Consider the following 27,949-nt stretch of genomic DNA (forward strand, 5'->3'; position numbering starts at 1 on the left):
TGAGATGGTATAAGAAAATCTTACAATGAATTGTAAGGAAATATGTGCCCAGATATAACTTCTTGGTGGGACATATACTTCTGCTTCATTAAAGAAATGTCAGTGTTTTTAGAGAAATAAAAATAGATAATGTTGCAGTTGTTGCATTGTATGATGTTGACGTGAATGGAAATCTATTCACATTGGACCTAGTAATTACTATATGAGGAAAATGCTCTTTTTATTAGTGAAAATTTACTTGCTGAAAGTCAAACTAACAATAAACACAGTCTTATACTAGTTGAGAGTTGCTTACAAACAAAAATATCCTATCTATTGTATCATTGGTTGAACTTAGATGCGGCTGTATATTCTGTAAAGTGGCCAGCAAATAAGGCAGACGATCAGCATAATCAAAGGTATAGCTTTACTTTCCCTCTTCTGCAGCTTGTGATGTATGCCTGGCTTCAACCCACCTAGACATCAAGAATACCATTCTTTCCACTAGGCCACAATGTATCCCATATTGTAAGGAAACATAGCGCCAAGAAAAAACACCACCAGAAACATTGCAATTTACAATGCTGAAATTATACTGGATTAAATAACTGGAAATATTTGAGCAATAGAGTAAAATTAACTCATTGATAGTGTAATCTCTCTAATGATCACATATGTTATATTATATTTTTGTATGTCCTACCTCATCACATCCGTAGGTTCCTTAGATTTATGCTATGTGTTCCTTCTTTGATGAAGAGCCATGGGAAAAAGGAATATGCGCTGTCCAGGTTGCCAGTAGATTATGGCATGAAAGCATTATGTTAAAGCTGTTTCAAATTATAAAGCATGTAGGAAAACAAAATCTATTAATAGGATTCACTGGTGATGATGTGTTTGAGGGGATGGGGAAGAGAGGTTGATGGTGTTTGTTATTTCCCTCAACTATTTGTGTATGGGTTCTCTATATACTCACTCTTCTTCCAAATGGTGGTGGGGAAATGGCCAAGATTAGCCAAAGTAAATAATCCAAAACATTGTATCCTTGCCTGTAGACAAAGCCTATAGACATTGCGCACTACTTTTGGAGCAAGCCCCATGAAATCTGAGATCAGTCAGAGTTCCTGAAGTCCTTCCTAAATCTTAGCCAACAGCACCACTGCTAAATATCCTAGCAACTTTGCTTGGGAGCTGAAAGACTGTATTGTATATGTATATGTAATATTAAATACTTCCATAGCAGCTTTCATTTGTGGACAAGAAAACACTTTATAAACACTAATATAGTAAACTTCGTAACACCTCTGCGCAGTAGCTAATTATTACTCCATTTTACAGATAGGAAAACTGAGACACAAAAGGATAAAGCAATTTGCCCAGAATTCCTAACTTTCATTCCCTATCATGTTTGGTGTTTTTTTTTTTCTTATTCATAGATTCATAGACTCTGGAAGGGACCTGAAGAGGTCATCGAGTCCAGTCCCCTGCCCTCATAGCAGGACCAAATACTGTCCAGACCATCCCTGTTGGACATTTATCTAACCTACTCTTAAATATCTCCAGAGATGGAGATTCCACAGCCTCCCTGGGCAGTTTATTCCAATGTTTAACCACCCTGACAGTTAGGAACTTTTTCCTAATGTCCAACCTAAACCTCTCTTGCTGCAGTTTAAGCCCATTGCTTCTTGATCTATCCTTACAGGCGCAGATGAACAAGTTTTCTCCCATATCCTTATGTCACCCTTTTAGATACCTGATATTGTGCTTTGCAAATACTGTGTGAGTTCTTCATTCCTTCACTGTGTCCAGTATGAATGTGTTTGCATTACTATCTGTGTAAAATAGAGATAGCTACATACAGAGCTCAGAAGTTGAGAAACAATTTCCTTTAAAAGTTATTTCCTTTGTTCTGGATAATTTACAACATATGTTTTTGTGAATCTGCCTACGGCATCAAGCCTGATGTGGTTAGGTTAACATTAGTGCCAGAGTCTTTTGCTCATGACTTCATGCAGCAGTTGAGCTTTCCTAAAGTTCTAAACCCACATTATGTCTATGGTGCTTCTTTGCATTATAACTCCTTTTAACATTTTTACATGACAGTAAGTCAGATGTTGGAGGAAGCCTTTAGAGGAATTTAGGATATCAGCTCAATTTGTCTGAGATAAACAGGAGGAATTTGGATGTGTTAAGCAGTTGTGCCAAGAGAAAATTTGTCCTTTCCAATCATAGCAACTTTTTGGTTGACTGGATCTGTGACATCTTCCTTTAAATTTTCCAGAGATGGACTTCATTTTCCCCCTGAAACCAAACCTTAGTTACTAGTAATGCATTGTGTAAAATAGGTAAGTCTACTGTGGTCCAAGCAAATGTAACTTTGGAAGAGTTGTTTTTAAAAATAACATATTTCTGTTTGATTATTAAAATACTGATTTTTAAATGATTTTTTTCACGTTTCTGTTAAAAATGCTTTAGTTGTTGCATTAACTGCTTTGCTGCTGATGCTGAATGTGTGTAAATTCTGGCAGCCCTTTTTAACCAAATACCACTTAAAATGAAGGGAGTGGTACCAGTTATGTCCCACCTTCAGACTGTTGGAAATACATAACATGCCTTTCAGCAATGGTGGTAACAGGAAAGAAATATCTCTTTAGTACTAAATCTTTAAGATCTATAGTTGTCTGAGTTTCTATACACAGCAAATGGCATGCTTTAAATGTTCAGGTTTTCCTCTGTGTACATTTTTGCAGTAACAAACTATAGACGTTAAAAGAATAGATCAAATCCCTAAAATGTGCTGTGGAGAATGTTTTTTACAGCTAAATTGATTAAAAAAAAAAGTAACTCTGTTAAAACCTTGGGTAAAAGTTTATATTTCTTGCAGCAGCCTCTGATTGTGAAATGTAGTTGGCAAGTATTTTTATGTGTGCCTGTTAGTTTGAATGCACGATGCTGATCTGTTTTTTGTCCTCCCTGACGGTTATTATATCCTAATGGGTGCAACACTGCACTAATGATCCTTGTGTATATAAATTCTTCTTGTTGTGTGCAGACACCATAGGGCCACATAAAAATGTTTGCCTCAATTTCCCTGCAAAAAAGGAGCTCAGAAACCAGACTTGGCCAAGTAACAGATTTTTAAAGGTAGAGGAACCCAATAAAATTACCAGCTTTTCACAGCATGAGTCTACTTCCTTGTGACATATTGTGAGGTGTAGGTGAAATATTCTAACTGAACTGACAGTGTAAGGAGGACAGCTAACTAGAAAGCAAGATAAAAGTAAAAACCACCAATGATGATTGATACTGCAGTAGCTATTAATTGTTTTGGAACCTCTTTTGTAGATTTCTGACACTTCTTTGTAACTTATTCCTGTGCAAGTTTTGGTGTAATGAGATTTAATGCAGTAAAGTACCACAGTCAAATTTAATGTATCAGGAGTTATTTTTAATACTGTAGTTTCTTGAGACATGTGAGTCACAAAATGTTTAAGAGGATTAAGGAGCTTTAGCTTTAATCTAGCTCTGAAAAAAAAGTAAAAGTAATCACAGAATGCTTCGTCCATATAGTTCAATGAATGTTTTTAAAATGGCACCAATTCAAATGAGGTTATGCAACATATTTTGAGGTTAGTGTACACACTTTAAATATAGTATATAACAGCTCAGGATTCAGATATTATGCAACTGTGAATTTGGGGATCACTGCCATCACTCCAGAATTTGAGAGGTGGGGGGTAAGAAACCAAGCAAATTGTTATGATTGCACATTTTTCCATTTTTGTGTAGAGCTTCCAACATGAAAGATGCTAACTTTGTTGAGAGTAGGTGAAGAAAATACATAGGGATCGATTATTAAAGTTATTTAGGCACCTAGAGATGCATATAGGTGACTAGAGGCATTTTCAAAAGCACATCATTACCCAACTGCCACTTTTGAAAATCCCATAAGATTTTCATATTCATATTAGATATTCTTTAGGTGCCTGAATATATTTAAAAATCTGGCCCATAGGCCCCAATTTAGTTGATAACATGTGAGCTGAGCCATCTGCCTGTGCCTTAGCAATAACTGTAGGATTGAAGCCCTGCTGAGACAGAAAGCAGTATCTCTGTGCTGTTTAATACACGTAATCAGTTGTTCAAAGGATAAAATAACTCAAGTTTGTCTTCCTTTTTATTTAAGCTTCTTATCGATTATTACTGATTCAGTTTAAAGTCAGCTTAGATATTAGAATATATTTGAATATGTTAATTTCCCCCCTTAAACTTTTAAGGTTCAATGATTGGTTTAATCCTGTCAATTTATTTTAATGTAACTGGTTATTGTACTCTTCTCTATTTAACAATAGTTATCTGGGTATTTAGCATAAAAATGAAAAATGTCCATAATGTTGGAGCCTTTTCTGTCCAGTAAACCATCCTCCATTTGGAGATATAAAAACTAACATAATAAAAATCCTAATTTTTGTGTTATCATTCTTGTACTTTCTGTAATTGAAAATGCCAGTTATAATTATATTTCTATACATTTAAGATCTTTGTCATAAGTTACTTCTTTTACTATGTAGTAAAAATTATACATTCATCAACTGAAAACTGATGATTGCTTCATTGCAAGTCTATTTACCAGTTTGAACTAAACAACTATACATACTGTAGAAGCTGATGGAAAGACATACTGGTGAAATCTGAAATAAAAATAATAAAAATTTCTTTTTAAATGCATTTTCAATAGCCCAAGATAGGATGGGAGAGGAATGAAACTCAGAGGGGAAAATTTAAGCTAAAAATCAGAAAAATTGTTTTGATAATTAGATGTATTAGGCTGTGGAAATGGACTTTCAAGGCAAGTCCCAGTCTCTTGGGACCTTTTGAAATTGAACTGGATAGTACATTAGAGAATGTCTTATGTAGAACAAGCTTCAGTTGGCAGGTAGATGATCTAATAGATTCCATCTCTAACTATGTTTATTTGAATCTAAAATAATTAGCTTAGCTGTTTAGCTTTTTTGTATTTGTCTAAATATTTTAGTTCTAAAAATGTGACAAATATAGAAGTAAATCTTCCTTTTTTTCATTGGTAATACTTTTCTCCCTGCCACTTTCCTGCCCTTCTAGCCAAGGTGTAATGTCAACAACAGATGGAATCATAATTGACAGACAAAATTTTAAAGCATTCTAAATGTCACTGATCGTTTTAATAAAATTAATTAGCCTGCCACAGAGAAAATTTACTAGCCTGCTGGTTAATTTCCAATGTAAAATCATGGGGTAGGAGGGAGTGCAGGAGAAACCTTATTACTTTTGAATAATTATTTAAAGATGTGTGCCCTGTCTAATTCAAACATCATCAATGGTGAATGCAGCAACAGCTTTTTATATCTTTTAAAATTGCAAGTGGTCACATCTCAACATATAAGTGAGGAAATCAAATACAGCTGAAATTTAAAGGTATCGATCAGGTACCAACTAATGATAATTCACTGGTCACGTAGAAAACTATTGAAGCCTTAGTTTTGATGGTGATGTTATTAATATTCCTATTACTATTTAATGTAAGCAAATCATTTAGATTCAGGATACAAAGTGGCTTGAAATTATATACCTAAATGAATGTAATGTTCTGAATCTTGATAAAAACAGGGTTGTTTTTTTCAGAAGAAATGAAAAAACTTTAGTAATTTCTGTGACATTATATTAAAAAATCTTATTGGCAGTGAATATGCACTTCACAGTGCACTTGATACCTGCAGTCTGATTTAATTTTGAAAAACATGACTAATGTAGTGCCTAAATTACATTGCAGTGAGACACGCAGATGATAGAATTAAATAATGCCATGAAATTCAGATCTGCAGTAGGAACAAGATTAGCTTTTTTTTTTTTTAAATTCCAATGGGCAAATGAACTGAACAGTAATCTGTTGAATAGAGAAGTTCATATATCGCTATTAGAGCTGGTTAGAAATTTCCCCACAGAACATTTTTCCAATAAAACCAATTTAACGAAATCAAAATATTCTGCAGGAACCTGTCAGTTCTGACATTGTTTGAAAGAAACCTGCCTGGCTTCCTGCCAGTTCACCTGCTGCACAACTCCTCAAGCTTTCTAGCTCGTCAGCAGCCCACCTAGCAGGCTGCTGGGGATCCAGCAATTCCAGGCTCCGTGGCTCCATGCCAGCCTAGGCTACCAGGGCTTCCAACCTCTTGACTCTTTGATATCCTGGCTGTTAAGAAGCCAGATAATTCAGGTTCCGCAGCAGGCGAGCTCCTTGGAGTGCCAGGCAGCCAACTGGCCACTTCCTTGGCTCTTTGCTGTCTAGCTCCACAAGCGACCCAGGATGGGCGGCCAGCTGGTCAGCTCCCTGGGTTCTTAGGCTCCCAAGCAGCCTGTTCTAAATTGGGGAAAAGTCAAAAAATTAATTTTTCAAGTAAGCTAAATTTTAAAAAGTCCATTTCTGGAGAACAGTGATGAATTTTTTCAGCTTCCTCCTGGAGCGGCTCCCATCTCAGGCTAGCTCCCCAGGCTGCCTGACTCCATGGGCAGCCAGTTCCCCGACTGCCTAGGTGCCCCAACACTATGTCCAACCTAGAGAGCCACCTGCATTGGGAGTCAGGCAGCCCCAGGAGCAAGCTGAAAAAATTCACTACAATTTTCTGAAACTTAATGTTTTGAAAATTCAACTCCTGTGACATATTTAGAATTTTTGATTTTCTCCCAATTTGGGACAAAAGAATTTCAAAAACTTCAGAAAAGTTTGTGCAAGTTCAGTTCTGTTTTCTGTCCAGTTGTGATCTATAAGATATGTTACCTGAAAAACAGAGGTTAACCCAATATGTTTTTTTAGTGTGTAATTTGTTATTTTATCCTTTACAGCTACACTAAATGTGGATGACTCCATAGTAGACCTGGAAACACTGGAAGCACTGTATGAGAATGTAAGTATGAGGAAAACGTCATGTGAAACAGCACAATGTTCATAGTTTCAGATTTTTACCAAGTGCAAACACACTCAAAGAATAAATACAGTTTTATTTTGTGACCATATTACGCAGGAGAGAGTATATAAAAATGATTTTTCTTAGGGAATGTAAGAGTATTAGTGGATATCTTCAAAATGTAGTTAGCCAACGCAGTGCGTGTATTTTGCCAGATCCAGTCTCCTGTGGGAAATATACTGTATATACTTGTTCATAAGCCAGATCTTTTTAGTAAAAAAGGGAAGCACCAGAGAAGGGAGTCAGCTTATGATGGGTATAGAGAGGGAGAGGTGGGACACAGCCTGTCTCCCCAACAGAGGGAGCAAGGTGAGGCAGCACAGCCAGCAGAGACAGAAGGGAAGAGGCCAGAGTCTCTCCGCTTCTGGTCATGCTGCTCTCCCCCCAGCCTCTGAAGCCGCTGCAGCTCCGGGGCTGGCAGGCTGCAGCCAGGCTGCTCAGCCCCGCCCCCCAGAGTACGCTGTGGCCGTGCCGCCTGGCCCACTGGAGCATGTTGCAGCCAGGCCGCCTGGCTCAGCGCACTGGAACATGCTGTATCCAAGCTGTCCAGCCTGCTGGAGCAGCTCCAGCCAGGCCAGAGACATCTTCCCTTGGCCCTTCCCAGATAAAGTGGGAAGGGATGGGATGGGGAGAGTATGGGGGTCCCAGGCTAGGGATGGGGTCATGTGGGGGGGTCACAGGGGTTACTCCCCCGACCCCCAGCTTCTCCGCTGCACAAAAAATTCCCTACCTGTTGCTGTCCCAGTCCATCAGGGTAAGCAGCTGGCTCACCAGGGCACTTTGTTTACTTAGGTTTACCTCCATGCCTGCAGACGCTTGAGGTAAACGAACCGTCTCAGCCCACCAGTGGCTCATCCTGATGGCCTGGGAACCAAAGTTTGCTGACCCCTGAATTATAGGGTCAGCTTATGAACGCATAATAAAAAATTTCCATTTTTACTTGTCCATTTTGGGGGGTCATCTTATAAACGAACTGGCTTATGATCGAGTATATACGGTAAACATATCCAAAACAATTGGAGCTGGATTAAGATTAAACAAGTTGCAACAAAAGACGTTACATGACCTGTCGTCTTCTCCCCCAAAAAATATTGACCTCCCACCACAGATAGTCTCCTCCTCACTATCTATATCTTCTCCTACTCTATCCCACTTCTTCAGGTCTATATCATACCTTGGGCATACTTTTCTTTCCCCTTGCCCCAGGTTCACTTTTCTCTAGGTCATAGCCTGGGAGGGTGTCCCCTTTCCAGATCTTCACCCCCTCAAACTTTAAGACTACTTTTAAGGCATACTATGTGATTTGCTTTGTCTTGCCTTCCCCAGCCAACTATTCTACAACTCAATACAGTGTGCAATAGTTTGTGTTTTTTCTTTCTATTTGGTAACCAGGAAGCTCTAGAGGGAGTTGAGTTATGAGGCAGAGTAACTGGCAGAGGAAGGGGAAGCAAAGCATCTACAGGACTCTGCCAGGAGATATCTTTGACCTTGAAGTGTTTAAGCTCTAGTAAGGAATATTCCCAAACTCACTGTGGGGAAGGAATTTTCTCCACTCCCTCTCTCTACTCTATAAAATGGGAAGGGAAATTTGGAAACATATTTTTAGGGGCTGATTGTGAAAACTGGAGCATAGGACAATTTGAAGGCCTTCTGTAATGTAAGATTTAGATCTTGGTGCACAGAGGTATTACTCTGCTATGCAAATAGAATAAATTTGATTTTGTATTGTGACTTTCATAAACAGTATCACAGAATGCTTCACAGAATTAAATAATACAGGTGCAAATTTCAACTACAAAATGAAAATAGAGAAATTGTTCTGTGAATGTGATGATGGGTTTATAGCAACTTTCTGTATTTATATCCTGCTGGCTATGAAAAAGGGGCCTCTGTCATGAGAGTACTTGCCCCTAAGGTGAGGGAAACAGCATTATAGGTGCAAACTGTGGCTAGGCTGTAGTTAAAGGGGAAAATCCTCAGAAAAGTTCTTCAGTAGGATCCAGCCAAGATAAATAGAATGACAAAACAGAGAAAATAAGTCTTGAATCACATAGGTGAGTAACATTAAAAGATATTACGTGTTCGTCATAATTCAACTCTGTCTTCTGATCTGTACACTAAGTATCATTCCTGGGGGATGTTGGAAAAATAGATTGTATAAAATGTAAAAATGGCCACCATTTAAGAATGTTTTCATTTTAGTAGAGCCTCAGGGTTCAGCTGCAGACCTCAATCTCCCCTAAGTTTGGGACTGTTTGAGTCTAGAGTAGCGGTTTGGGCCTACCTCTAATTTTTTTAATAATAACTTTTCATGTTCCTGTATGGTGTCTTACAAGGGACACATAGGCAACTCAGAATTGTGTTATAAAGAAAATGAAATACAAATTATACTCTGTTGAATTGTACTCTATTGAATATAAGCGGAAAGAAAAAATGTTGATCAACATCCCTTAGAGAAAGGTGGGGAATGCCCTATAGAAATAGTACAGAGTACCCTGTTCATCTTTAATATTACCCCACTTCTGCATGACAAAAACTTGTGAACATGTGGGAATGTGGAAAAGCAGTGACTTTTGATAAGGAAGCCTGTACAAATTTAAAAGCAGCAAAGAATCCTGTGGCATCTTATAGACTAACAGACGTTTTGGAGCATGAGCTTTCGTGGGTGAATACCCACTTCCTCAGATGCATCCCACGAAATTCACCCACGAAAGCTCATGCTCCAAAACGTCTGTTAGTCTATAAGGTGCCACAGGATTCTTTGCTGCTTTTACAGATCCAGACTAACACGGCTACCCCTCTGATACTTGTACAAATTTAATTACATTTAATCAAGTCCTTACCAAATTAAAGAAAAATAGCCTTACTGGTAGAAAAGAGGAGATTTACACTAAAATGGATTACCAGAAACACGTTTTTAAAAAGCCAACTTAAGTAAAGCAGATGAAGGATTTGTTGAATAAGGCATGTTCTCAACTTTATCAAGAAACTTTATCAGACAAAAGAACCTGCGTAACTGTAAAATTATTACTGATATCAGGATGTGAATATATTTTACCAGTCACATTTTTATATCTTTGACCTTGAGCAAAAGACAATGGTATGAGTTTAGCATACAGATCCACTTTCAGCCACACAAGTACCATATATATAGAATACATGAAGAGAGGCTCTGTGCATTTTCAGTAGCATGTGTGATTTGGAGAAAGTATGTAAAAAGAGAATGGGCGGGGTTTTTAGAGATCAGCAAATAAGAAGATGGGTTGCTTGTATTTAAAAGGAAAGCTTCTTATTGCTGGTTTCTAATTATAATCACACAGAGAGCACAAAAGGATGAACTGGAAAAAATAAAGCAGTATTATGAGACTTCAAAGGAAGAGGAACTGAAGCTCTTGGACAAACCAGAACAGTAAGATTTTTTTAAAGTATTTTGCCATTATGCAGAATAGCCATTGGCTAGGAGGTTGAGGGAGTGTAGGGACAGAATTCTGGCTGGATAACAGTTTTTAAAAATCTGTATTTCAAGGGGTGGTGTGAAAACTGATTACATTGTCCCTTTTTTGATGTAGTGTGTATAACGTTACATTGACTGGGACCACTACAACAGATGAAATATACTGATTTTACTATGTGACCTTTTATGTCCTGGAAAATATGAATCACGCTTAGTGTTCTGGAATTATAAGAGGCCGTGCCTAGTTTTGTAAATCATGGTGAGGAGAGGTTGGTCCACATTAGTCACCCTGTCAGTTTCATGCTGTCGTTGTTCCTTAGTTAAAAATAAGGCATTTTAAAGAAACCAATTGTTGTTGGTATTTCCAGATAAAATGATAGTCTCCTTTTTCACCATCTAGTCTTTACCAAAATATTTCTTATAATCCTTACGTAATTATCCCATGATTTCCCCTGTTATTGAGAGATGTTGATTGAGGAGACTTTTCTTTTTTATATGTTGCTTTAAAATGAAATAATCAACCAGTGGTCAAGCATCAGAGCCTGCAGCTGAGCCTGGGACCAGTTACTTGACCTCAGCTGAACACCTTGATACACCAAACCTAACATGCCTGCTCTGAAGCCAAAGAACAGCAGCCCAGGCTGCTGGGCAATGGTTCGCTCACAGCTGCAACTGCCCTTGTGTGTGTCTTTTTCCCAGCCTTGCTCCTGCCCTGCTCCACTCTGTTCCAGAGCTGGTCTCCTGTTTGTTTCTTGACTCTGGCTCTGACTCCAGCTCTGATCCCTAGGCTTAATTGCCCACTGATGCAACCACTAGGCCTGACCACCTACATCCCAGTCCGTGACAGTTTGAGCAGCATCCTCCTGAAAGAAGGGACAAGTTCTGCTAGAAGAATGGATGCTTCTAAGTCCAATGTCTCCCTGTCAGAGATAGTATCTTGCAGAACCTGCAGACTCAGGTTGCTGTCCTGCGGGCCTGGAGTGTGGCCCGCAGCTTCAACTCCAGCCACTCGAGAACCAAAAATTTCCCTGCTGGATGAGTTAGCTGACGACTGCAGTAAGTTCCTCAAGTTTCTGGCCCTTTTTCTGTGGTGTCCTCAGTCATTCCCCGCATCCACTCCTGAGTAGGACTTATCATCAGCGTGCTGACTGGGGAGGCTTTTGCCTGGGCCTCTCCACTGCTGGAGAATGCTAGTCCTCTCCTGACCCAGTTGGGAATTTTTGTTCAAGCCGTTGCGATCATTTTCAATTACCTCAGTTGCATGCGTATTGAAGAAGCTGCTCTCCAGGCATTGCTGCGGGGACATTGTCCAGTTGCTAATTATGCCTTGGAATTTGGACACCTGGTAGCAGCCACCAAATGGAATGAGGTCATGCAGCACTAGCACTGAGCAGGAAGCTCAGCTTAAATGATGAGGTCAAAGACAAGCTGGTGCAGATGGAGCCTCTGACAGGTCCAGATGCCCTAAATGAACCGTGCATAAAGACTGACAACTGCCTGATGGAACTCCTCCAAGAAAGAAGGTTAGCTTCCTGACCTTACCAGTTACTCTGACTCCAGCGAACCAACCAACTGCGCCTTCCCCGCAGCCTGTGTCCATGCAGGTTGACCGTGCCAGGCCCTGCTTCTGTAACACAGAGAAAAACAGGCCTCAGGCCTGTGCCTATGCTATGGGGAACTGGGACACTTAGCATTAATTTGCCCTGCAGATGACCAGTCGGCATCCCAGTCAGGAAGCACCGAGCTCCAGTAAGGCGTTGGCATTCTCCCCCTTGCTCTGGTACTCTGCACCAACATTTATCTGCTGGTCCTCTGCCGTCTCAGGTAATTTAATGGACTTGAATTTGCTTGAGAGCATAATATCATTTCCCTGACTTAATAGTGTCCATTGATGGACCACTTCTCTCTTCAGGCCGTCACTCACCTAACTGCCCCTTAGAGGTCAGTACCCTTCAAGGTCATCAAGAAATCCTTCAGTTTGGGTTGATCCATGTGCCACATTCTCCTGTTCTCCTCTGTATTCCCTGGTTCATTGACCATGATCCATGTATCTGCTTGCAGACTGACATGGTGCATTTTGATTCATTATACTGCTGGGATCTTGCCTCTCAAAATCCAACCACAGACATAAATGTTCTGCTTCTCTGCCCATCTCCCAGGAGATTCCAAGACAGGGGGGTTAGTCCAAAAGGATCCTTCGCAACCCTTATGGTCTCCCCAACCGTCCTGATACCTGTGATATCTGTCAAATATCAAGACTTCACTAACATATTTGACAAAAACAAAGCTGACATCTTGCTACTTCACTGTATCTATGACTGCCCTGTTGACCTCCAGCCTGGAGCAGCAATCCCTTTTGTGTGTATCTGTTCCCTCTCAGAAAATGAGTTATCGGCTTCCTGAAGCTATCTCCAAGAAAACCTGCAAAGGGAATTCATCCATCTCTCCGAGTCCTCAGCCAGGGCTTTGATTTTCTTTCTGGGTAAGAAGGATGGCTCCCTGTGGCCTTGTGTGGATTAACAGCCTTTAAACAATGTTACAATCCAGAACCAGTACCCCTTACCAATGAACTCTTTGAGAGACTCTGCTCCACCAAGGTCTTCACCAAGTTGGACCTTTGTGGAGCTTGTAATCCAGTTTGGATTAGAGATAGAGATGAATGGAAGATAGCCTTCTCACTTCATCTTGTGCAACGCTCTGGTGACTTTCCAGTGCTTCATTCATGATCTCTTTAGGGACATGTTGGACCAATTTGTGGTTATCTACCTCAATGATATCCTCATTTTTACTGAGGATCTGGTTATCATGATCAATGTGTATGCTGAATCTTAGAAAGATTCTGCTAAAATGACTTATGTATGATGCTCAAGAAGTGTGAATTTGACCAGGACATGAGTGAATTCCTGGGGCATATTGTCTTCTCCAAGGGACTAACTATGGACTTATGCAAGGTGGCATCCATGTCATGGTTGATTTCCTAATTGAGATGGTGCACTTTGTTCTGTGCCATGCCTTCAGAAACAACATGTCTCTTTCTAGAGAATGTCTTCCATTACCATGGATCGCCAACTGACCTCATGTCGGATCAGAGTTCCGGTTCATCTCCCATTTTTTTTGGTGGGTATTTCTAAGATTTCTTCTTCCCTCACCTTTTCTGCCTATCACCTGCAAATCAATGGGCGACCAGAACATATCAGCCAGATTCTAGAATGGTATCTGCACTGTTTTTTGAATTACTTATTTTCCTTGTGGAATTTGCCTACAATAATGCAACCCACGCAAAGTCCATTGTTTACTAACTATGGCTTTCATCTTTGTTTTCATCCAGACATACCCACGTGTTCCCAGGTACCTACCACCGTGGACTTGGCTACACACTTGCTCGAAATGCACCGAGAACTCAAGAAAAATTTAAGATCTGATAAAGAAGCTTATAGCACCATGCTAGCCAGGGCCATTAGACTGTCCCAATCCTGTTGTAGGGACAGAGTTTGGTTATCCACCTAGAAACTTAAAGCCCATCAGCCAAACTGGATTACCGGTACCTCGGCCATTTCAAGATCTTGGAACAAGTCAATCCAATAACATGCAGTCTGCATCTATCCGAGTCCCTAAAGATCCACCCTGTATTTCATATCTTCTTTCTAAAGCCTTAAACTGAGAACCCCTTCCTGAACCACTCCAACCCATTTCCACCATCCATAACCATTTGAGGGCAGGAGGAATATTTTATCTGATTAATTCTTTCCTCCTAGTGAGTTGGGGGAAACTCCAGTACCTGGTGGACTGGGAGGGCTACAGTCCAGACGACCAGTCCAGGATAATGGTGGAGAACATCTGTGCTGAGCCTGGGACCAGCTAGTTAACTTAAGCTGAAAGCCTTGATTGACTGGACACCCTGATTGGCTGAGAAGTGTCACCAGGCCTTCTCTTTAGCCCAGCAGCTGGACCAGGCCACCACCTGCTCCCTAAAATTCTAAGGTATCTTGATAAATTGGAGAAGTGGGCCACAGACACAAAATGAAAGACGAAATGATAGACAAATGTAAGTGCTACATTTAGGGGAGAAAAACCAAATTCACGAATACAGAATGGGAGATAACTAGCTTGTCCGCAGCACTGCTGAGAAGGATGTAGGACTTGAGGTTGATCACAAGCTCAACATGAGTCAGCAATGCGATGCTGTTGGGGAAAAAAAGCAAATGCAGTTTTGGGTTGCATTAACAGCCTTGTTCCCAGCTGTACTTGGTTCCTGACTCTGGCTCTGGTCTTTTGGTACTGTTCCTGGCCTCTGATTTGCTGCACCAACCACTAGTCCTGACCACCCACTGCTCTGACCAGTAGGCCTGACTGCCCACACCATCATCCATAACATCAGTGATGCTCTAACATCAGTTTTATAAGCCATTCAAAATACTGCACTTTTTGGGAACTCAATAAATCAATTGTACTGTTATGACTGTCCACTCAGTCTCAGTAAATGCGGACCAGGGGCTTTTGTTGGAACTACATTAAGCATATATGTTCCACAAAAGATTAAGCACACAAGAGTTCCAACCTTGTATGCACAGATTAAATTAGTTAGTGTGGAACATAAACCTGACTGCATTTTCATTGGTAAGGCTCAAAGCACAGTTAAAAATGAAATGCCATATTTGTAAAATGGTTACAAATGGTAACATTATGGATTAAAATACTTTAAGTGTTGGGCTGAATTCAGTGCAGTCTACAAGAGGCTTTTGCTAATTTTAAATGTTTTGAAATTCCAGAGAATCAGAAAGCTTTCCTGATATCAATAATGGTCTCCTGCACATGTGATTTTGATTTGTTTTGCTGGCATGTTATATTTGCTATTGCTGTCGTACACTGTAAATATATCTTAGAAGTATTGCACTGTGCCCCTAAATTATGTTTCTTGATAATAACGTTGTTAAAATGCTAATATTCATTAGAGTCGAAAAGATTTATATGTGTAATTGACCACAACATGGGGTCTTGTCTGAGGGACACAGATGCTCTAGCTTCTTTCCAAGTATTGCATTCTGACTGAAATGTAATCTTCTTGTAGTTCTCACTAGTACTAAATCATTGCTAGACAGGGAAATGGAAGCAAATGCAATTTGGGGCTTTATTGCTGACCATGTTATTGACCACAGTAAGTAGAGAACGATCATTTGTTTGAAGGTAAAATATTTGCTTCCTCCCAAATTATGACACTGAGTCCTTGTTCTCTCTTCTCTTAAACGGATGTATCTCCATTGATATCAGTGGTGGTCCTTTTGACTTTCACTGGCATGAGAAGAGAATCGGTTTTGTTTCAAATTATTCACTAAACTTGATGTTTTTAAAATGTGAGTAAATATAAACTGGTACATTATTTCTTGATAAAAATGATTACTTCATTGTCTTTCAATTCAATGGAGTCAATGATTTATATATAGTTACAGTATGATGGGCTTTGGCCCTGATTCAAAATTAAACTAAGGCCCTTTCTACAGCACTCTGTCAGGGTAAAGGAGCCATCAAGTGGGTATACATTTTATATAAGCTTTCTTTAGGGTGTCTTTACAGTACCAGGGTAGAGTACATGATATTAAAACCCTCTGTGCTTACTGTAGATCGTCGGTAGAATGTTGTATTAAGGGCCATCAAAAAGTTACGTTAGGTCAACGGGGTGCTCCATCATATCTTGAAGTTAGCCAGACGCTTACCTTTCTTAACCCCAACCCACAATTAATGAATGAACCCAGAATTCTGTCCTCTTCAAAAGTTTATCCAGTATCCTCTTGCATTAATTTACACTTCCTTCTTTGATTTTTGACTTTGATGGATAATCCAACCTCCATTTTATACAAAAGATGTCTGCCTGAATTGTTGTGCTGTCATCATTAAAAAAATCTCTGTTTACCAAATGATACTGTACAATTATCATATTTATTTCATACTCAACATAATGGGAAAACTATGATATCCAAGGTAACCCTAAGTGGCAACTGTTGGTAATGATGACCCTTAGTTACAATATAGGGTGGATCATCCCACAGATTCAGACTATAGATTTTTGTTATAAGTAACCAAGTATTGTCACCAATCCATTCCTTTATTTCAAAATAACAAAATGTTCTGTGAGATACTTCATTGTCTCTTTTTTTCCCTGAGTTATGTCAGGCTAATCGTATTTTATAATTGCACCTTAAAACCCTAAATCACTTCATTCATTTGCTGGATCTTTTAAATCTCAGCAATGGCTATCCTATGGTGAGGTGACCAGAATAGAGCATGGTATCAAGGGATTTCAAATGAAGAGTAGTCAGGAAAATGAAACCAGTCATGCACCTCATTCCTGCCATGTGGTGTTAAAGTCCTGCCCATCTTAATTTAGGCATCTCCTTTGCCCTTAGCTTGTCCTTGTGGCCACTTAGCAGAGGTGCACCAACATTTTGGGAAACACTTGACTAAATGATCTAAAGGGTATTTTTCTATTTTTAATTGTTGTTATTCTGTTATACTCTTTTATTTAGCAATACACCAAACAATCAAACTGATAAACCGATGTACAGAGCTGTTTTCATCCAGTAGAGGGCAATGTTTCTCTCACACATAAGCCTGTCCATAGAGTAGTGGAACAGAAAATCTCCAGTCTGCAGGTCCTTCTGTTTGTCACCAACGAGCTTTGATAATACAGCTCCTCTGTTCTCTAATGTTGTGCAAAAGATCATGAAACATTATTTTGTTTTGTCATATTTAATTTACAATTCAAATAAAGAAAGATTGCTTTATGTATGTGTTTTCTTTAACACTATTACTCTGACATGTTATATTATAACAAAAGATGTGAAATGTAAAGATTTGGTATTACAGTGTAGTTCTTATTTTCACAGATTTTTATATGAGTTATCCCAGATCCCCAATTTTGCAGAACGTGCCCAATGTATAATCTTCCAGTCTGTTTTCTCTGAGGGGATAACCTCAGTGCATCGTAAAGTGGATGTTATTACTCGTGCTTCTAAGGTAGGTTCTGCCAGTCTAATGAAAGCCAATCACAAATTAAAGTTATTTAAAATACTATGTATTTCCTTGCTTCCTAAAACTAATTCAGGTATAATATAAATACTTCAGCTGTTTCATTAACTTTGCAGGAATTTAAAAGCGCTATATGGCTCTTACATAGCAACATTTCCTTCCAGTGGAATAGCAGATTTTAATTAACTTGCATAGTGCCAGTCATTTCATGTAAAATGATAGATATTTTCAGTAAAGAAATTTCAAATGTTGCAAAACTGAGCAGAATCTTACAGAAACAGAGATCAGCCTCAAAGCCAACTTTAATAAATGAATTAAACTAGATCAGTAAAACTCTTAGAAATAAATACATTTTAGAAGAAAAAGTAATGGGTTCCTAGATGTTACGGTAATAGAAATAATTGATTATGATGATTAGAAGAAAACCTAAACAGTGAATAGCAACCACAGACATTCATGCAAAAGGCCAGCATAGTAAATTGTCTGGCCTACCATAAGAAGAGTCTCTTCTGAACTCTCTGCCGCCCCACTCCACCTGTGGATGGAGAAGCAAGGTGAAGTCGACAGGATCTGTTTTTTGATTTTTTGCTCTGCTCACATGTTGGCAAAGTGGATTTGGAGGTGCTTTAGAGGGAGAGAGTATAATGTGTGGGGAAAGTGAAGAGTCTGGAGATGGGGATAAAGCGAGAATTCAAGAGGAAAATGAGACTAAAAAGCCAATTCAAACAAGGAGACAAGCCAAGAAAGAGGAAATGAACAGTATAGAAGAGACTAGTGTAAATATGGTTGTACCCGTGATGTCACTGAAATGTTGTGAACTGAAAACAAAGCTCCATCCTCACTCAGATGTCTCAAAAAATGTTTTGTATTTATTGCTGTACTCATATGAGAAATGTTGCCAAATCTGCCGTGGATTTAAAACAAAAATACTTAGGTACCCCTAAAAACGAGTTATCTTTCTTAAAACCTTAGGAATGTTAAAAACAAACAAGATTTCACATCTGACGAAGTGGGTATTCACCCACAAAAGCTCATGCTCCGATACCTCTGTTAGTCTGTAAGGTGCCAGAGGACTCTTTGTTTTTTTTTACAGATCCAGACTAACACAGCTACCCCTTTGATAGAAGATTTTACACAGTATTTCCAAATAGTAATAAAAACAATGATATTGTGTGTTTATATGGCGCTTCCTATCGAATGCGCATTATAAACAATGAAGTAAGATACGTAGAATTTCTGAGGTAGGCAAATAGTATTACTCCCACTTTACTTATGAGGAACTGAGGCACAAAGCATCTGATTCACATTTGTACTAAGAACACACTCTGTCAATGTTAAGGGGCTTATTACTTTTCACTCACTTTAAGGTCCTTTTACAGTATCAGGGTGGTAAAAAGTGGCCTTGTGTAAATAAGAATCAGGGCCATGGAGTTTGAATGGCTTCCCCAAAGTTACAGAGCAATTCTAAAGCAGACTTGGGAACAGCACCGAGGTTTCTTGACTCCCTGTCACTTACTTTTTCTCCCACCTCTTCCCCTTTCTTCTGATTTTTCCCCAAGCAGGTGAAGTGTGGTCCACTTAATGCAAAATCAGAGCAAGTATCTCTGCCTTATCTCTTACAGTGTACCCATTTTGTAATCAACTTCTCTCACCATTTACCTCACCACTGAATTTATTCTTCTGCCTTCTGAACCCAAGTTTCAGTTTTTAATGCCTAGGAGGGATAGTGTGTGTTTACATGGAGGCCGTTCATTATCCATACTACCTCTAGGCTCTTTATTTCTTTTTTTCTTTTTTAAGCAATTTAAAATAGTTACCGCCAGACTGTGGCTTGCCCTGCCTACTTCCCATATTGTGCACTGGGTATAGACCCACCGTAACCCACACACCTTCTGGGTGTGGTGTTTTCTCCTGTCTAGTGGCACTGAGACCCTTAAAGAGAGAGAGAAAGTGAGTCTGCTCTACAGCTTTAGCTAACAGAAAGTTGGCTTTTAGCTCATGCTGTAGAGGCTCATGCACTAAGTTCCAGAGATCCCCAGTTCAGTCCTGCCTGCTGACAACCGGGGTCTGTCAGCGTTACATCAGCACAGCTTATTCTCTCCTTAAAGTAGCAGGGAAACTGTGGTGGGAGATTGATTATGACTCCCTGAGTCTGCTCCAGGTGCGGAACAATAATCCATTGCTCCTTAGTCTGGGCAGATAACAAACTAAGGATAAAGCCCTTCCTTATGAACCTATTTGAAATGGCTACTCTGGTGTGCAGTATTTTCCTCTCTTATAATTTCTTTGAGTAAGAACATCTGCATCATTTTGTGTCACCTTCATAGTACAAGATACTGCACGTACTTCATATGGATTAAAACAAAATTAAAGATAACATCTCAGAAGGAGAAGACACAATCTATTCAATTTCTTCCCTTTAGAGTTTGTTTTTAGGTTTCTGTCTTTGTGCTATAAAAATAAAATCTCTTTAAAAAAATATATGCCTGTATTACTACAGTGATTAGTCTGCCATGTAAATACTGTTTATCATTTTGATAAATAATAATTTATATAATACACAAGGTTATAGGCTGTTATATATTTCATTTTCCATGTCCATTTCATGCACAAAACACATCACTTTAACCTAGCGATGGGCCAAAATTGTAATCCTGAATCCAAACACCAACCTCTTGGCCCATCTCTGTTTTAGACAGGCACACAACTGTGTTCTGACATAGATATAGTATCTCTTTCCAATATTTCTGAAAGAAATTCATTGTATGACTCAGAACCTACATGTAGAACTAGGTGAAATTTTTCAGCTTAAACTATTTTTGACAAAGAAATGCAGATTTGGTGACCCCGAAACATTCTGATGATTTCACCAAATTGTTTTGGTTGTAAAAAAAACTTTAAAAAAATCAGAAGATTTCACTTTGACATTTCCTAAATGAAACATTTTGATTTTTAAATTCAAAACTGTTTGTTTTGAAATTTTGTTTAGCTTTTTTTTTTTTAATTAATAAACATTAAAAAATTGCTCAGAACAATGTTGTATTTTGGGTCAAATGAAATGTTTGTCCGAGAACAAAGGTTTTTTTTCAACTTTTTCTTTTTGGTGAAATTTTCAAACATTTTAATTTTCAGTTTGACCCCCAAATGAATTTTTATTTTATTTTTTTTTTAATTGCTGACAAACCAAAAAAATCCATTTTTTTGCACAGCTCTACTTGTATGTTGTGTTCTAGCAAGGAGAAAATTCTTAGGTAACCTTGAAAATTAGATTTTAAAATATGAGAATCATATAAGATATGGATTGGAAGAGACCTCAGGAGGTCATCTAGTCCAACCCCCTGCTCAAAGCAGGACCAACACCAACTAAATCATCTCAGCCAGGGCTTTGTCAAGCCGGGCCCTAAAAACCTCTAAGGATGGAGATTCCACCAACTCTCTTGGTAACCCATTCCAGTGCTTCACCATCCTCCCAATGAAATAGTTTTTCCTAATATCCAACCTAGACCTCCCCCACTGCAACTTGAGACCACTGCTCCTTGTTCTGTCATCTGCCACCACTGAGAACAGCCTAGCCTAGCTCCATCCTCTTTGGAACCCCCCCACCGCTTTCAGGTAGTTGAAGGCTGCTATCAAATGCCCCCACACTCTTCTCGTCTACAGACTAAATAAGCCTAGTTCCCTCAGCCTCTCCTCATAAGACATGTGCCCCTTCCCCCTAATTGTTTTTGTTGCCCTCCAATTTGTCCACATCTGGCCTCTCTCCAATTTGTCCAGAACTGACACAGTAGCCTAATGGGTAGTGTTGTGAATGGCAGTACTTGGTTCTGCTCTCTTATGTTACTCTGAAATTGGCATTGTGCTCTTCTGTGTTTATACCTCAGTGATTCCATGTCAAATTTTACTTAGATTGTAAGCCCAAGGGGTAGGGTCTGTCTTTTTGTTCTGTTTGTATGGCACCTACCTCACTGGGATCCTGTTCCAGAACTAGAGCTCTTATGCACTTTTGTAATACAAATAATAATAAATAATACTTCTTCTCAATTTGCAAATAAATGAATTGTTTTTAAACTGCCAACTCTGCATCCTGGGCTCTGAGAGTAAGGCTAACTTTTGTCTGGTGATTTTGTGAGAGAATGAAAGAAAGCTGCTGCAGGCCAAATTAATGCACACAGTTAAAGCTGTGCAAGTCCACGGTCTTCTGGTTGTTCCTCTTGCAGCACTTGTGCAATCCCCATTGAAAGCTGCCTGGTTTTGTAGAGGGATGATTGAGGGAATCATTTGGCCTGCAGAATCTTTACTACTGAGAATACCAAGGGAGGAAAAAAAGGATCCAGCTTGACTCCTGCATTGTCGAGAGCCTAAAATCACAAAACACCCCTTTACTTTACTTTGATGTGGAATCAGTGAGTGACAAACATGGAACCATATAATGCCATTTTCATGACTACTGCACTTCAAGTACTAGTTATAGAAAACGATTTTGTGGTAAATATTGGTATAAGTCTTTAGGGAAATCCATAATTTTTGTCCGTCTCATCGCTGTAACTTTCATGGGCAACAGTAAAAGTATTGTTAACTTCTTGTACCACCTGATGTTACAAATTAGTATTCCTCTTTCAGGATTTGCTGGACATGAGAAGTGTGAAGGAAATTTTAGGCTTGATTTTGGCTTTTGGAAATTATATGAATGGGGGGAACAGGACACGAGGTCAAGCAGATGGATTTGGTTTGGAAATTCTTCCCAAACTAAAGGATGTCAAGAGCAGAGTAAGTACTTGTTTTTACTTTAAAGGGCATTTTCATGTTCCATCATCTGTAAAAGGTTGATCTCTCTCTTGCCTCTTACTATTATCTGTTTTAAACAGCAGCACGCTTTGTAGATGTTACTTGCGGAATGTTTCTCCCTTCATTGTTCTTTCGCACAGATCATTTGCATCACAAAGAATTTTCCTCCTCACTGACTACTGGCCTCTGTCTCTTTCTCCCCAATTTGTCCCCCGCCTCACACATGCACACATAGACATCTCCTGTCTCACCTAGATTCTGCCACTGGAAAGATTATCTTGGTGTCAAAGCCTATTTGTGTATTTTTTCAGTCAAAATTCAGTCAGTGCAGAGTTAAAGACACGTAAGAGAGCACAGAGGGCAGAAGGTTTCTCGAGTGACTGTCCCCAACCCTCATTCCTGATATTAGTCGCACATCTTTACAAAAGCCACTAGCATGTGAGGAAGTACATTGAGGGCCAAGTTTAGGAACAGTGGCTAGAAACTGGAAAACGGAAGGATCAGATATGAGTTTATGGGTTTGGATTCTTGGTGGAAGAGTCTGCCCATGTCTGCAAAGTGTTACCTATCTTCATTTTTAAGTTGGCAAGTATCACATTGTCTTCAAATAACAATTATAACACAAGAATTCTGAACTGCTACACTGAGTGAAGAAGAAAAATCAGCCTAGATGGCAAATTCTGTTCTGAAAAACTGCAAACCCAAGAGGTCTCTGGATAGTTACTTAAGGCTTTAGTCAGGACACTAAAAAATTAGCCACTTTGGGGGATCATGTTGCCCTACCTCCATCTCAGCAGGGATGATGTTTGATCAGATCAGCAGTGGAAGGACAAACCTTGTGGTCCAGGGGGGAAGGGAGTGCAGGCGTGGCTGCTCTGTGCCCCTCTCATCTTGAATGCACATGGTGATCACACCTGGCAAGGAAAGGAGGTTGGAATTTTATAACTCTCCCTGTTGCAATTGGCTTTGATAAAAAAAAGTTTGGGGACCCCTGGCTTAGGATGACTAAATGTCCCATTTTGGCCCTATACATCCCACCTTTTTTGGGATGATGATCATTTGGCAACTGGTGATCATTTGGCAAGAGCAAATGGGACCAATGCCCAGCTTTGCCAAAAAGAAGCTTGCGGGGGTGAGTGGCGGGGCTCGGGTGGGAGGGGGGAGCGGTGGGGCTCAGGACAGCCCTGCATGGGGCAGGAGAGGGGCTTTGGTGAGTGGCTCAGGCCAGCCCCTCATGGGGGAGGGCCAGCGGGCGGAGAGAGGAGAGGGGCTTGGAGGAGTTCAGCGCCACGTGGGAGAGGAGTGGGGGAAAGGGGCTGAGAACAGCTCCACGCTGGAGATGGGAGGGGGAAAGGGACTCAGAGGAGGGGAAGGGAGGGAATGAGGGAGAGTGGTTCGCTCCAGCCCTGCTCAGGTAGGCCCCTCACTCCAGCACTGTGCCAGGCGGTGGACAGGGGGTTCCTGGGTCAAATGCTGTGCTGGGCAGGAGGGGGCCTCAGTCTAGTGCTGCGCTGGGCTGGGGTGGGCCTTTATCTGGCCAGCTCAGTGTGGGGCTTGGACAAGCAGCGCTCAGCCAGCTCTGCCTGGGGGCAGTGGGAATTGCTCACCCCCTCCACACAGGCTTCTCTAAGATGAAGGCGAGGCCTCAGGGGGAAGAGGAGGAGTAGGGAGAGGGAGAGAGGAGGAGCAAGGATCACGGCTAGGGTTCCGGTGCTCCTGCAGGTCCCCCCAATTGGTCAGGGCCTCTGGGCACCAGCACCGTTGGACCATACAACAATCCTCCACTGTGTGGGAGAGGGACAGAATTCATCCTAGTGATAAGCTGAAAATATCCAACCCTGAATATTGATTATGTGGCATGGAGGCCTGGAAAGATGATAAAGTTGTGGTCCCACACTTTAAAATCTGTCTCTGTGACCCAGTCTTCTGCCTGTCCTAATCAAACAAATGTGATAGGTGTGTGTAACATAGTAGGGTACAATCCAGACTAATGAGTGGCTTTGTCACCCTTACACTAACCTGGGGAGCCCTTTACAATGCTTTACTGTTGTAACCTCCAGTCTGGACTGCTTACAAACAGCCCCCTGCAGGCAAGTCACTCCCAGGTATGTCTGTGTGTGCTGCAGCCAGCCAGCCAGCCACATCTTGGCTCTTACTAGACTTGGTTATACTGCAGCATGACCCCAACACACTCCCTGTCTTAGATCTGCCCCCAGAAATGTATGTCCATTGCATACCCAACCCTCTCCTGGACAATACAAGTTTATATGAAGTCTGTTATTGCTTCAGAAGAAATAATATGCACGTAACTTGCCACTCCAAATGGAGTTCCCCAGACACTTCAGTTTAAACACACTGGATTAGATAAAACAAGTTTATTAACTACAAAGACAGATTTTAAGTGAGTGCAAGTAATAAGGCATAAAAGTCAGAAATGGTTACAAGAAAAATAAAGATAAAATGCAACTGGTGCCTAACTTAACAAACTATGTTAAATTCAAAGCAAAGTTTTCTCACCACATGCTCTCAGCAGTCTTTCTGACCAAACGTCTTAGGTCAGAATCCCTTCTCCAGTCCAGTGTATGTTTCCTTTGTTGCTTCTAGCACATGAATGTGATTGGTAGGGAGAAAGAGAGGGATGTCGTGGGGTGTTTGTCCCTCCTTTTTTTAGTGTCAGTCCTCCTCTTGAAAAAACATTTCCATCTGAGATTCAGGGGAAAAAGAGTCTATAGGAAAGGATGCTCCCTGCTGCTTTTCCTCACATGCTGGAGCCTCTTTTGTTTCTCTTGTTGCTTGATGACTCTGTTTACTGGTTAGATGCATATTAAGCAGAGAGCACACTGCTTTGTTTGAGACAGACCTGTTTGCCAATCTCAGTTTGGAACATGTGGTAATAACACCGTACAGTGGAATCTCAGCACTTATCATACAATGTTGCCACACACATTTTATCAGGTCAATAATAACCAGCAAATTATGAGTTTTCAAATGATATCTCACAAAGCATACTTTGTACAAAGACTATTACAGTGATGTGTAAGGTGTGGACCCGGGTATATTCTGTCACAGTGTGGTGTAAGAGTGTATATAGAATAAAGTAGAACTAATGTTTTACTTCACAAGGGCTATATATATATATATTGTTTTGCCTGTATGAATAGTGACTTTCTTAGTTATGAATTTTGCTGCTCTGTGTTATTAATAAAACGTAATGTGCTGCAGACTCAAATATACACCAGACAGCTCTTGCAGGAAGTCATGCATTGTGCATATCCGAACCTTTACCCTGATAGCTATCGATACACTTTATACAAATGAAAAAAAGACATCAAAGACATTCCACGTATAGTACACTACATTGTCTTTCTTTTGTGCTGTTTAATAATTTCCTGTAATTTATGATTCCATACCTGAGCATTGTTTATCCATTTCCACAGCTGAAATCGGGTAAATTGATTCAGTAACATACGAAAATAAAACATTGCCATGCGCAGCAATACAGGCAATGCAGGACTGAGAAAGTAGTGGCTTTGTAGAGTGAAAATCTTTTAACATGGTAGAAATATATATTCATGAAACAACATACACTATGTATTAAACGCACTGAGTATGTGAATACTCTATGGTTTTATATTTGGTATAAAAGGTATGGAATGCTTATACACTTAATGGCCTGTGTTATACAGGAGGTGATGCTAAATAAACTAAAGGTCCCATTTAGCTTCAAAACCTGTGAATTTTAAAATGTGTGAATTTATTGAAATTTTTCAGGCAATTACAATGTTTGTTAATCTAATTACTTGAATTATTAGAGAATTGTAACACCTCGCAGTTCTTCCCACTGCAGGATCCCAATAACTCCAATTGGTAGAAGTTATTGGTGTCCTGTGGTGAGAAAATCAGGTCCCTGATTACTATACAATACTATACTATACTGCACTGGGACTAATACATTGTGGATCCTACTCAAAAGGCCACGTAAATAAATAAATAACATGGGATTATATTCCTTTTAAACTGATTTAAAACTACTTTCATCTTATGTCTTTTGACATTGTTTTCACTCCCAACTTAACCTTTTAATTAATATATTAATCTCTTCCTAGGATAACGGTATTAATCTTGTGGATTATGTTGTCATATATTACCTACGACACTTCGACAAGGTAAGTGATTCATTTGCTGAATTAACTACTGTATCAGTATATTACTTAGAGAAATTTTATTGACAAAGAGACAAAGATTAGAGAAAGACTTGAATTTATTACTAATTTTTCTTATCTGGATAAAATAGTTCCAACAGGGAAAATAAAATTTATAATACTGAATAGACTAAATATCGTCTGCTTTCAATAGTTTTCAGAAATTATGGTGTGTGGGTAAAGGAGTGGGGAAATTCCCCATTCTGCAGTAGCTGACAACTCTTACCAACAAATGTTTTCAAGACCAGTTCATGGAAAATATTATTGGACAAAGCCCAGAATGTAGCAGAGATAGTGCCTCAAAGATCTTGTCGCTTTAAACCGGGGACAGGAAATTAACTGGGGGACTAGGCAGTAAATATTTCTGTTATTACAGTAGTGAAATTTGAGAAGACTTAGGGCTTGTCTACCTTAGGGTTTTTTCTCCACTGGAAAAAAGCTCTCGCGCAAGTAATTTTTTACACTCGGGTAGGGCATCTATGCCAAGAGTTTTTGTTTTTTTTTCCGGGCACAGTTGCATGAGTTTGTTTGTTTGTTTGTTTTAAGGATGCAGGAACAGACAAGAGTATTTTTCCTCTACCAGAACCACAAGATTTCTTCCAAGCCTCCCAAGTTAAGTTTGAAGACCTAATAAAAGACTTAAGAAAACTGAAGAGAGATCTAGAAGGTAACTGGGAACTTTTACATTGTTATGCTAACAACTGAGTGCCATTTAAAAAGAGAACTTTGAGTTTTGTTTATTACTCTTTAGGTTTATAGTGTTGTTCTATGTATTTACACCCTGGCACAAATTACAAACATAAAATAAAAATAAGTGTACATCATGATTTTTTTTTAAAATGAAAGCAAAACCAGCAAAAAGTAATTTTCTATAATCCCTTTTAAATTCAAAGGGCCCCAAAAGAAATCTCTTGGAAATTTGCTTTAATTATGTAGGAATTTTCCTCTGGCTTCTCCAGGATTCTTTGTTTAACTGTAGATACCTCTTAGTCCAATAACATAAATACTTGCCACAGTCTTTGTATAACAAGTTAACAGCTACAAGAAAGAATTTGAATACTATTAATGTAAAAATAAAGCACCTGCTTGCCAAGACACAGCAAAGGGAAATGGAGAGCTTCAGCTCAAAGTATTGTTTACCCTTGGGCATGAAATAAACATTTAAAAATGTTTATAATAAAAAAGTTCTCAGAAAGGCAAGTCTTCTATCAATCAAAGCACTGAGGTAGAAATAAAATAGGAGTCGGTTGCTGTCTAAGTATCCTAGACAGTTTCATTTTTACCTCATGCTTTGTAAAACTTTCTTAAACACAGCAAATGATGACTGAATATTTTTTGTCTTCTCACTTTTGTTAGGGAAAAGTAATACTAAGGCTGTTTTGTATAAAAATGGGATTTCAAGAAAAGAATTCTACATAAAAGAATATACAGAATATTCTGCTTAAATTTAAATAATACATTAACTTCTTTGGGGGGGGTTCCAAACAAAACATTAATTTTTGCAT

General features: G+C 39.5%; 1 protein-coding gene across 5 annotated transcripts in view; it reads left to right on the plus strand.

Annotated features, from left to right (window-relative positions):
* Positions 1-27,949, plus strand: part of FMN1 (formin 1) — a 362,805-nt gene that overhangs the window by 243,567 nt on the left and 91,289 nt on the right. For all 5 annotated transcript variants that reach the window (XM_050954781.1, XM_050954785.1, XM_050954782.1 and 2 more), the window contains 6 exons: positions 6,859-6,920; positions 10,301-10,389; positions 17,316-17,445; positions 22,078-22,224; positions 26,349-26,408; positions 26,991-27,111. In XM_050954781.1, the coding sequence (XP_050810738.1) occupies positions 6,859-6,920; positions 10,301-10,389; positions 17,316-17,445; positions 22,078-22,224; positions 26,349-26,408; positions 26,991-27,111 (609 nt within the window). The remainder of the gene's footprint in view (positions 1-6,858; positions 6,921-10,300; positions 10,390-17,315; positions 17,446-22,077; positions 22,225-26,348; positions 26,409-26,990; positions 27,112-27,949) is intronic.

The sequence above is a fragment of the Gopherus flavomarginatus genome, chromosome 5 (assembly GCF_025201925.1).
Source record: "Gopherus flavomarginatus isolate rGopFla2 chromosome 5, rGopFla2.mat.asm, whole genome shotgun sequence".
In the NCBI taxonomy this organism is placed as follows: Eukaryota; Metazoa; Chordata; order Testudines; family Testudinidae; genus Gopherus; species Gopherus flavomarginatus.